The sequence below is a fragment of the Gekko japonicus genome, unplaced genomic scaffold, assembly GCF_001447785.1.
Source record: "Gekko japonicus isolate JY-2015 unplaced genomic scaffold, Gekko_japonicus_V1.1 scaffold360, whole genome shotgun sequence".
Classification (NCBI taxonomy): domain Eukaryota; kingdom Metazoa; phylum Chordata; class Lepidosauria; order Squamata; family Gekkonidae; genus Gekko; species Gekko japonicus.
Window position 1 is genome coordinate 79979 of NW_015172015.1, and position 12604 is coordinate 92582.

The following is a 12604-nucleotide window of genomic DNA, read 5'->3' on the forward strand; positions in this document are numbered from 1 at the left end:
AAGAACTCAATCTGGGTCAATCTAGATAAAATGCTGATGGGTACTCAATCTCCTTACTTTTTTCTTTATCTACACAAAAGTAGGGCATCAGAGGAGGGAACTTTGAATTTGATACAAGTGGTACCAAGGGGAAAGAGGGTGCTTAACCGTTTCCACGCAACATTGTTTTTGAAAAAAAAAATTCCCTCTCTACCCCCCCCCCCCCCAATGTAGCAGGTTGGAAAAAACACCCTGTGAAGGAATTGGTAGATGTCATCTTGGAATCTCTCTAATTTTTTAAAATATATATTTATTTTAAGGAACAAAATAATAATAAAAAGGATTACAGAAGAGAAAAGGGGGGATTATCTAACAAGTTTTGTATATCAAAGATTGTTATACATTGTGGGGTATATCAAACAATAAGTTGAAAAATATTTCTCTCCAACATCCCCTTCATCACAATTTTAAAACCTTTTCTATAAGGCACAGTGGTCCTCACTTGAGACATTTTAAGTTTCAAATTTTGTTACTGATCTATTTTGCAACTTTATAATTCTAGTTCCTTATACATTTATATTCAAAACGTATTCTCAATCAGTTTAACATACATTTATATGCATTACAATACATTAATCTTAAAACTATTTCTCATTCTAAATATTAAACTGTTTCTCATTCTAAGTTTGTCTCCTACTTGCATAAATTGTTCAAATTCAGGCAGCTCTCTTAGGGTTCCATCTCCCGTGTTGATAACCTTCTTTGATCTTGAGGTTGATTGGTAATATGGTAGCCACTGAATGTAAATGCCTTCCTCTCTAATATCTTGCCAGGACTTAGGTTTCCTCTGAGTATCTACCATGTTACTGGAAATAAATTTTTATTTCTCATATTCTTATCATGGTAAGCTTCGATTGGAGACATGAGCAGAGAATTTGGGGGACTCAATAAATTCCAATGTGCAAACCATATTCTCAGAAGCCCGTATCTAATTATATGACTCTTTTCTTGTGTTATAATCATTTTGGTTGATTTCTTAATCCATAAATAATTATGTAAACCTTCTTCTAGGACTGCTGATTCAGTTTTACTATTCTTTGTCTTGGATTTTTAATCCAATCCACAATCCAAACCAGGCCTGCCGCTTGATAATATAATTTTATATTTGGGACTGCTAGCCTTCCTCTCTTTTTCTCATCTTGAAGTATTTTAAAACTTATTCTTGGTTTCTTGCCATTCCAAATAAATTTATTTATTGGTCTTTGCCACTCTGTCAGTATTCTTTCTTCTATATATATTGGTAACATTTGAAATAAAAAAAATAATTTTAGCAGTACATTAATTTTGATTGCTGAAATTCTTCACAGCCATTAAAGTTTTAATTTTCCCCTTCTGCTTGTATCAATTTCCAGGTATTCTGATAGTTATTTCTGAAGAGATAACAGTTTTTTCCAGTCACATTTATCCTCAGATATTTAATAGAATCAGTGGCTGCTATATAATCAATCAATGCTAACTTGAAACTAGAACAGTAGCATCTTTAAACAACCATACTTAACAGCAGCATGGGGCTGATTCTAATTGTGTATGCAGATTCGGCCAATAATTCCATCTTCTTGTTGTGTTTAGAATTTTGTTATAATTTTTGTCTTCTGTTTACTTTATATCCTGAAAAGGGGCCAAATTCTTCAATATGTTCCATTACATACTGTATCCATTTTTGTGGATCCAAGAGTGTTATAAGAAATCTTTCTCTAATTTTTGAAAAATCTTATAGGACGGAGGAGGTACTATGGAACTGGAAAACGGTAATGTGTCTGTTTTTAAGAAAGGGAAAAGGTGAATTATTGGCCAGTTATTTTGACATTGTTACCGGGGAAGATTTTAGAACAGATTATTAAGGGGTCTATTTGTGAACATTTGCAGAGATATGGCTTCATCATTAAATTTCAGCATGGCTTTCTTAGGAGTAAGTTCTGTCAGATCAATCTGATTTCTTTTTTTGATAAAGTTACTGGTTTGGTAGATCAGTGAAATGCTCTGGATGAGGTCTGTTGGGATTTTAGCAAAGCTTTTGACATGATGCCACATGATGTTCTTGTGGAGAAGTTGGTGAGATATGGATTCGAGACCCTCTTACTGTGAGGTGGATCAAGGCCTGGTTGGTAGATTGTACTCAAGGGGTGATAGTTCGTGGGACATGACTAGTAGGGTGCCTCAGGGTTCTGTTTTGGGCCCAGCAATGTTTAACATCTTTATAAATGACTTAGATGAGGGAATACAGAATGCACTCATCAGGTTTGCAGATGATACTAAAGTAGGTGAGGTAGTTGATACTTTGGGAGATAGGAATAGGATGCAGCTGGACTTGGATAGGATGGAGGATTGGGCCCAGGCAAATAAAATGCATTTTGATAGGAACAAGTGTAAAGTGTTGCGCTTGGGTAATAAAAATCATATAAATATTGAATGAATGAAACCTGGCTGGGTAGAATGACCCATGACAAGGATTTGGGGTTTTAATGGATCACAGTGTGATGAACTGGTAAAAAAGGCTAATGTGATTTTAGGCTGCATTAGCAAATAGTGAGGTATTCCTGCCTTTGTACACTGCCTTGATTAGCCTTCACCTGAAGTACTGTGTTCAGTTTTGGGCACCACAGTTTAAGAAGGATGTCGATAAGCTGGAAAGAGTCCAGTGTAGGGCGACAAAACTGATGAAGGGTTTGGAGACTGTGTCCTATGGGAGTTGGGAATTTATGTTGGAGAAGAAATGCTTGCAACCTGATAGGTTTACCGCCTTCCAATACCTACAGGGTTGCAATGTGAAGGGTAAAGGGATGGCTGTGTTCTCAGTTGTGTTGGATGACAGGACTCAGACTAATAGATATAAACTACAGCAAAGGATGGTTCATTTAAATTTGAAGAAGAATTTTCTTATGGTGCAGTATGTTTGACACTGGAACAGTCTCCCTCGTGAAGTGGTAGATTCTTCATCACTGGAAGTTTTTAAGTATCAATTGGACACCTGTTTGTCAGGAATATTATAACTAATTCCTGCATTGGCAGGGGTGGACTAGATGCCCCTGGAGGTCCCTTCCAACTCTCAGATTAAGTAAATAAAAATAAACTCTGTGACAACCAAATTTGCTGTCCTCTGCAGTTCAGTTAAGTAAATATTTTTGGGAAATTGCTCTCCTCTCTGATCTTGTTAAGACCCCAGCCATTATAGGCTTGACCTGGGATTCTGATTCTTTCCTCTTCCCCCGTAGAAGAGAATCTGGCCACTTTTGTTGATTCCCTTTCTCTGGTAAAGGGTTATCCCTAGAAAACTCCTCTGTGCTCACCTTAAAGATTAAACTGTCTCTGTAATGACAGGTACTTTCTGTGCTGACTGATACTAGTAAAAAATCCTGTAGGAGATGTCACACTACCTGGGGATTAGTTCAGAGACCTGCCTCACAGACATGACAACGAAACACCACCACATTTCACCCCCCAAATGGAAGCGGAAGCCTAGTCACCAGTTAGTGTATCACAAATACAGACAACTCTCTTTCCTAGGAACCCTCATCTTTCTCAGATGGTTAGACTAAAAGTCATCTTCTTAATCCTTCTCAAGTTAATAATCGTTACTGAGACACAAGTTATCAACCTTTTATTAATTTCCACTGCTTAAAATATACAAGATTGATAGAAAAAAGCTTGCCAGAGAACAAAACAACTTGATCTTCACACATAACCCCAATGTGCTCCCTGCAATGTATGAAAAGGGGGGCCTCAGTCAAATGACATCCAGCTTGGTAGTACAAAGCATTTAAATATTATGGATAGTGTGCTGAGCTCAGTCCCACTATGAAAGAATGCCAAGGCCAGTGTGGAAGAGTGTCAGGTGCCCACTGTATCAAGGCTGTAGGAAGCAGCTCTAGCCCCAGTGAGATCTCCAGAATATTTATACCAAACTTTTAACGCTGTGGCAATATATGGCAGTTTAGCCCCATCCTTCTGTTGCTTAGCTGACAACCTAATCAACAAACATGGCCTGAGTGCAGAAGAGGCAGGACGCAGTCTGTCAGTGGGGAAGCCTGGAGCTGTCTAATCTCCATCCATGGTAACAGGCTGGAAACGTACCAAATGCAAGGCAGTGGAAACCGTAGTGGACTGGCTCTAAACTGCTTTTTCTCTTTGTATCCAGTAAATGCCCAAGGGCATCTGGCCCAACACCAGTGAGTACCCCACCAGTGCTTTAGGCAATGAGCCAGGCCAGGAAGGACAACTTTAAAGGTTACCAAATTGTCTCTGACAGACAGAAATTAGAGGGATGCTGTAAAAGGTAAAGAGTCAAAAAGATGAGCAGAGATGACCCCACTCCCCAGCTCCGATATGTCAGAAGGTAAAACCACACAGTGTTATCTTAATTGGATTTAAAAACTGTTATTGGGAGGAAAATGTTAAAAATCTTCCAATGGGAAGTTGGCCTGGGCTGACTAGCAGCAGCACCCTGGATACCCAAATGCAGTTGGTGCACTGGAAACCAGGAGGATTATGACCACAGGCCTTACTGCTCCTGGCAGCTGTATCCTGTCCTCCAGGAAAATTTTGCAGCTGCAGGAGGGGAGGATTCTGCCGCACTCCTCCCCATGTTAGCTCTCATGGTCTTCCTGGCCTGGTACAGCTGCCTTCTGTTTGGCCTCCTCTCTTCTTTGCATGGCTTCCAGCACAGCCAGTTCCTTTGCTTCTTTCTTCTGGTTTCGGGCTTCAAACTCCAACCTGCAAAGACCAGAAGATCCATCAGACTCTCTCATCGCCAGGAGCGAGGCATTTTTTAAAATCTAACTCCAAGTCAGATTTAATTTAATTGACCTCTTTGAAATAGATGAAATTAGTAAGGACCTAAGCTACTTCAACCCAAAGAAAGGGAAATGGTGCAAGATCAAGTGCAAGAAGGATCAATCTCAATAAGCTTCCTCTTATCAGCAGCTATTCAAGTGCAAGTCCAGGCAACAGGCCCAACTGCTGAAAAGCAGTTGCATAACTCCTTTGTGCCCTTTACTGGTAAACCACATCCATTAACACACATAAGCAGAGGAAAAATGGTGGCTACTAGGATGTCACTCCAGTTTCTGCAATAAAAGCCCAAATTCAGTGCTCAAAGTAAATTCGGTGAACATCTATGGTTTATTCATGCTTGCTTTATTTATTCTGCTGCACTAATGTATCTGATGCTTTCACAGAATTCTGAATACACTGGCACTCTCAGGAGTGGCAGAGGGCAAGAAAGCAGTAGTATTGTTATGCTGGGCATCAATACAGACTAGAAATCATAGGAGGGGGGAGCTGTCCAGTAGAGAATCCTAGTTCCAAGACCTGTTTTTTGCCATTCATACGCTACTGTTGAGATATGTTCAGTTTTTGTCTAACTATAGTTCCTTCCTTTTACCTTTGGTGAATGGTGCTTTATTGGTAATATGACCTGCTTAATATGGAACACCAAAAAAAATGAGAAGACGATCTGGGGAGTTCGTAGCACACTAGTATGGAGATCCTACTGTGAATACAAGTCAAAGGCAGCCAACCTGTTCTTAATTATTCGTTCCACTATCAGATCTGTGGTGAGGTTGTTGCCACTGTCCACCAGCCTGAAGATACCACGTCTCTTAGGTTCCTACAGAGAAGAGAATGAGCCTTATGAGAAATGCAGGAAAGGGTATTCTCAAACAGTTAGCAAGCAGCATTTGCCAAAATACATTTCAATAGCCCACAGCCAGCCTGTATGTGTCATGGCTGCAGAAAAAGTTGGCAATGCAACTATGGTTACAGTTCCTTTTTACAGCCATCGCAACAAAAGGTTAGCATTTGATCACAGAGACAGAAGGTCAATTCTCAAAGTATAAAACGAAGATACAGCCATGTATCTATATCACCTTGCTGCACACACATCCCTTCCAGAAGAAAACCTGTCTGTCTGCTGTGTTCTATGATTTAGGCCAAGAATATCAATAGCTCAAAGAAAAAGTCCCAGCTCTCCTAACCTCTTACCTCATATGGGTCTGACCCATCCCTGTCTGGTACCACCTCAGTCATCCCATGGCATACAAGATCAACCTGCAAAGGAAGCAAATATCACCATCAATCTCAAATTATAACTTGGCCATCAGACATAGGGGACATAACTGTAGTGCAGACCCATTATAAGTAGAGAGAGACATCTGCCAAACAATCCTGAAAGTGTAACCAAAGCTACCATGGCAGAAGCAGAAGATATCAGAAGCTTCTCATTACTTTGTCACAGCAAAAGCTTTCCCCTTGTCCAACAGAGATCTATACATGGGCCACACAGAGATCATAGCTTTTTAGAGTTATACTGTAGAGCTATCAGTGTCTGCAATACACCATTCATTTTTTCCTATCCCAGCATGGCACCTGGTAAAACTAATTTTACAGATTTTTTCCCAATGCATCAAATAAAAAAAAAATCAGGGCCAGCACCCAGAAGCAGAACTAGAATTGCTGTTAACATATGAGTGCACATTCTGATGCAATGTCTGGGACCCCTACTGGATAGTATACATGGTGAGAAATACCATCTCCCCATGTTTGAAGGAGTTTGGGAACAGTTTTAAATCATTCCTTTTTACTTCAGGTCTGCAGATCTACTTAAGTGCACATGTATCCTGGGGGTTTTCCCCTCTCCCAAGGAAAGCAACTGGCTACACCAAACGGTGCCCCCTCTGCACAGCTCTCAAGTTACCAGCCCCCAATTAAGATTGGTGTTCAAAATGAAAGGAAGGAAGATATCACCGCCATGGTTCAATAGCAATAACAATGTGCACCTTGCCTTATATCAAGCATGATCCAGTTTCTAATGTTTATGCATATGGATATTTTCCAGCCGACAGGAGCTTTTTGAAAACATGCAAAGCTATATAGAAAGAAATCACACACAAACACATGCACTCAAAGGAGACTCACCTTAAAATGATCCAGCAGATCAGCAGAGACTGCATAAGGTGCTCCAATCACCACCTCAGAAACATACTGGAGAAAGAGAAGCAGAGAAAAGCTAACTATGACACTAGTTTTCCATTACGGCATTCTGAATATAAGGGTACAGTAGGAATATCTGCAGCACTGGGAAGTTTCACTAGGCCACAGCAGCTACAGCAGCCTACCCCTTGATTGACACAGACCTTTGGACCGTGCTAATAAGACTGCCATTCAAAAAAAGCAGAGATTTGTAAATCTGCATAACGTCATTGCAACCAACATCAATTATGGGACAGAAAGAAAAGTTGAATAGTTTCTTGGAGATATTAGACAATTTCAGATTTCTTCAAAAATCAGTGGTTTCAAGCTATCATGGTTGGAGAGAAAAGTATGGATAGACTTGATCAATTTTTGATCTCTGTGTGGCATCAGGGGAGTTGCATTTAGCACAGCATATTCTACAGGAACTCCAGTCTACATTTCTCTGCCCCAAGACACATTACCTATTAAACCCCTGTGCATATCATCTCTATTCCTCTTAATTTTTAAAATCCTTATTCTGATGCAGCAACAGGACAGAAAGAATATTATTTAGAAGTTCAGTTTTGGCAACATTTATCCCAATACCACATTGTAGTACATGGCTTTTTGTTTAGTGCAAAACTCTTACATCACCATGCATAAATGACTCAGCTTTGTATGCATAACGTAAGTTGCACTAGGAACATTTTAAATCACCGCTGGCTGAGAGCGCCCAGAAAAACTAGACACAGAGAGTGAATCGAAAAGAGTACTCCTGGTGCTCTTCTCCCTACCCCCCCCCCACTTGCAGACTGCAAAAGCACTGAGTAACTCTGACAAATGCCCTCCATTCCACTTCAACACAGAAAACAATTCATGTGCAGAATTAGAAAAGCATTACATTTCTCCTTCCTCAGTCACAATGCTGAGCATTTTGCTTGGTTTATGTTCTTAGGTCCTAGGACAAAATAATATTAATGCACCATAACGAGGCACAATCCTTAGGAGAAAATGGAGGTGGGGGTGGAGGCATCAGCCATATTAGCCTTCTGCTTGTGTCACCTTAAAGACTTATACATTTATTGTTGCTGTAATGTATTCAATAAGCTGCCACTGAATGCATAATGTGTGATGAAAACATCTAATTGAAATGCTATGTTAAGCTTCGTCCTGGGCTAGGATCCAAATACATCCAATCACATTGCTAGCCGAGGAAGCACCAACCAATCACTTGTCAGCAAGCACCCTGAGCAGGAACGTCCGTGATTGGTCCTTATGAATACAACCTTATTGGTTGGTAATTGTATAGCAGGAGAGTTTAAAAGCAGGACAGCGGCAATGTAAAAGCTGTTCTGGCTATCAGATGTTGATCCGTGTTGGAGTTGTGGAATAAAGCTGAATCTTTGCTGAATCACTCTCCGACTACTTTGTTAAGCGAGTGACTTAACAGTTGCATAAAATTTTCTGTAAGCCAGTGGATTCATCAGAAACACGAATCATTAGGAGGCTATATTTGAGCTCCCATCAGAGCATGAAAGTGATGATCTCTTCCAATCAAAATACTGTTTTTTCTGTGTGTATGAACAAACAGCATTTTTAATATTAGAACAGGTTGAGAGGATAGACTGTTGTGAGCCAGATGAAGCACTTTGGCTGTAGGATCTTTCTCTTTCTTTGGATAGGATGCAGGCAGCAGATCTGCTGTCCTGTAGGAGTGCCTCTTTGCCTCTCCAGGGGTCTGCTTGTGTATTTGTAAATGAAGCAGATATTACAAGACATACCACCATAAGTCCCCAGTGCTTTCTCCTCTAAAGGGAAGCAACCCAGGAAGTGCTGTCCCTGGAACTCCTCACTAGCCAGGAAAGTAGAGAACATGAAACAGTGTACTTTCACTGCAATGGTTGGGGCCTTGGCATAAGGACCCTCTAGTGCTGAGCTGGAGAACTAATTTATCAGGCAATCCAGCTATTGTACAGTTCAGAGTACACTCTTCAGCACTTGCCATGTCCTTGGAAAGTCACCCAGTAACATCCCAGTCAAGTCAGACCTAGCTTAGGTTGCATGCTCTATAAAGTAATGGGAACAAGTAAGTTCTCAAGAAGCAAATCGGGGCCACATACTCACCCTGCAAGCCAGAACACTGAGAGTTCGTTCATGCACATTCATGATGGGATAATTCTTGCCTTTGTATAGATTCACCTCCTGTGGGTTAATGAACAGAAATCACCACCAGCCTGGCCCATAGCTAACATGGGGACCATGGGGCCTGGCCCCCTAGTGTTTCTTCTGGGCCCCCTCCCTTCTGGGCTGCCCCCAAAGTGCTCCAACTTACCACCTGCACTGTACTTCCATTTAATTAGCTGGCGGTCCCCCCGAGGCCCCCTACCGAAGAATTCCCTAGCTACAGGGCTGCCACCAGCACAAATAAGGCACATTCCTAACAGGGCTTAGCTGGACAATACATGTAACAGAAAGTAGGTTGAAGGTCCCCTGAACTGACTTGCAGTCATAGATAACATCAGGGAACTAAAGTTCCCAAGCAGTCTGGGACCAAATTCAGCTTGGGAGCATGGGGTGGGGTGGGAGGCAGTCCAGCCTTCCCTCCTGCACCATTTTCCCAAGCCAAAACTACTGTGGGGGCCCTATTTGTTCCTCCTCCTCTCATACAACATTCCTGAATAGAATTAGGACTCAGAATACTTTGGAAGTTTAGTTCCTGGTTGTTATATATGACTAGATAACATGTAGCACTGGTTTGGCCCAGATGGTCCTAGATGAGAAGGAATTAAGTAACCTCTTGCCTTACCTGAGCCCTGGTACTATGGCACTGAGACATACCTGGTCAAAATGCAGCCCCACAATGATATATGGTCGCTCTGCCAACTTGGGCACTTTCTCCAGAAAATCCACATGACCAATGTCTAGAGGATCCACACATTAAGGAAGAAATCCTGTAGCACGCAACTGCTGCAATCATTCAGCACATCTGAATTTGAGTGCACATAAGCATATGTTATGGGAGCAGTCAGATGGTTACGAAGCACACTCACTGAGCTGTTTACAGAGGTACAATTCCTTGCCCAGCACAGAGCTCAAGGGAAGTACTGTCAGCTGGCAACAGAAGCCAGTTGTGTACAGCACTGATTGGATGCTGCCTGCAACATCACAAACCAATATATACTATTGGTCCACATCAGCTTTGCAGCTTTTTTCCCTTAAAAAATAAATGACGCTATGAATATGTAACTGAATGTTTGTGCTGCACTACATAAAGACTGAGGGGAGAAGCAAGGCAGAAAACTGATATCAGCACCTGAATAACTTATAAGCATGCCTCTTAAATTCATCATGGCTGAAGAGGGGAAAGAGTTAGGCTTGCTCTACCAGCAGAGAGACATGGCATCTCTTGATTAAAAGTACGTCTGTGTGTATCCTTTATTGCCCATACTGTTCCCCTCAATAGTTCTTGTGGCACCAGTCCCAGTCTAACCAGAGGGAGTCATCCTAGCTGAAGACATCATATTGACTGACTAGGCAAAGTTAATTTCCTTGAGGTACACTAATTAGCAGGAGTTTGGAATTTGCATCAGAGCATCATAAATCACTTATTTCCATCTAACTTCCCTGGACTAAACTATCTTAGTACAAGGTTCTTACCATATATGGCCTTTAAGAAGAAATGAAAAGGGGTTTACTATGGGGCTCAGAGTACATTCTCTACTGCAGGGGAAATTCTCAGCAAGAGGCCAAGGAACTGCATGGGATTAGCATTTCTAGAATGAGCAACTAAACTTCACTAGTGTTTTTTCCATGAATAGAAGGATGCAGGGCCAAATGTGCCTCAAATACACTCCCCCTAGTTCAATCCACCACTACCCCAAGAAAGAAGCAGACTCAGGATACGGAAGAGGTCAAAGGCCCCAGCCACATAGATGATGGTGTCCCCTGGTTGGGGCTCTTTGCCAGATGCAAACTGGATGATCTTCTGGGATGTCTGCAGAAACTGAGAAACTCCAGTCCAGGGGCTGTGACCTTTAGGACCCTGTTGAATGAAGTTAAGCACAAGTTAAAGGGTTATTTTTCTTTTCTATCACTGATATTGGCCATGGAATGGACTCCCCCCCCCCCATGCCTGGAATAAAATGTTTTGGGGTCTTAAACAAAGGACTATCCCCCTCCCCATACCTGGAACAAAAACGTTTTGGGGTCTTAAACAAAGGACTCCCCCCCCCCTTTACCTGAAATAAAAACATTTTGGGCTCTTAAACAAAGGACCCTCCCCCCATACCTGGAATAAAAACATTTTGGGGTCCTAAACAAAGGACTCCCCCTCCGTACCTGGAATAAAAACATTTTGGGGTATTTATTTATTTATTTATTTATTTTGATTTCTATCCCGCCTTGCATGACAAGCAGGCTTAAACAAAGGACTCCCCCGACCCATACCTGGAATAAAAACGTTTTAGGGTCTTAAACAAAGGACTCTCTCTCTTTTTCTGGGGTGCTCCCTCTGGCTCCCTCCCTCCGAAGAAAAAGTGTGCTTCTACCTGGAATAAAACATTGCTGGTCTTCTTACAAGGACATTTATGAGATCCTATGAGATGGCTGTCAAAAGCTGCAAAGAGAGAGTACTATGCGGCTATGTTTGCGTCTGCGAGCTCACGCCCAGCCCAACTGTTTAGAACGATTTGGTCCATTACTGCTCTGCCACACAGCAGACCAAATGCTAGGGAATTGGACACTGGCTGTGAGGCTTCTGCGAGCTATTTCACAGATAAAGTCTTGTTGCTCCGCCGTGACCTTCCCGCCTCAGTTGAGACAGTGAGTGAACTCGAGGCTCCATGCATGTCTTCTAGTCAGGTTGTGAATCATTTCAGTCCACTCAGCCTAGAGGAAGTTGACAAATTGCTCCTAACTGTACCCCCCACCACATGTTCCTTGATCTGTGCCTTTCGTGGCTAATTAAAGCTGGCCGTGACGGATTTCGAGGTGCCCTAAGGGAGATTATCAACAAGACCCTCTCAGAGGGACTGTTCCTTGGAGCACTCAAGGAAGCAGTGGTCCGTCCTCTCCTGAAAAAGCCATCCTTGGATCCGGCCAAACTGGCAAATTACCGGCTGGTTTCCAACTTGCCCTATTTGGATAAAATAATTGAGAGGGCTGTGGCAACTCAGTTACAGAGCTTTTTGGATGATGCTTCCATTTTAGTCCCCTTCCAGTCTGCTTTTCACCCAGGCCATGGGACGGAGACAGCACTGGTCTCCCTGACGGACGATCTCCAGAGGCATCTGGATTGGGGCAGATCAGCAGTGCTGTTGTTGTTGGACCTGTCGGCAGCGTTCGATATGGTCGACCATCAGTTACTGATCCACCGCCTTGCTGAGACTAGAGTCCAGGGGCCTGCCTTGCAATGGCTTGCCTCCTTTCTCCAAGGTTGGGGACAAAGGGTGGCACTGCTATCCCGAAGGCACCCATTGGACTGTGGAGTGCCCCAAGGGGCAGTGCTGTCCCTGATGCTATTTAATATCTATATGTGCCCCCTTTCCCAGATTGCCCAGAGGCATGGGCTGTGATGAAACCAGTATGCAGATGACACCCAGCTCTATCTGTTGTTGGG

The 12604-nt window shown here is 42.3% G+C and overlaps 1 protein-coding gene across 1 annotated transcript in view; it reads right to left on the minus strand.

Moving 5' to 3' along the window:
• Nucleotides 1-1362: 1362 nt before the first annotated feature.
• Nucleotides 1363-12604, minus strand: part of PCYT2 (phosphate cytidylyltransferase 2, ethanolamine) — a 36139-nt gene continuing 24897 nt past the window's right edge. Inside the window, exons 7-13 of the mRNA XM_015420401.1 lie at nt 10891-11029; nt 9826-9908; nt 9112-9189; nt 6952-7017; nt 6019-6084; nt 5556-5644; nt 1363-4749 (exon numbers count right to left, since the gene is read on the minus strand). Coding sequence (XP_015275887.1) covers nt 4623-4749; nt 5556-5644; nt 6019-6084; nt 6952-7017; nt 9112-9189; nt 9826-9908; nt 10891-11029 — 648 coding nt within the window. The 3' untranslated portion in view covers nt 1363-4622. The remainder of the gene's footprint in view (nt 4750-5555; nt 5645-6018; nt 6085-6951; nt 7018-9111; nt 9190-9825; nt 9909-10890; nt 11030-12604) is intronic.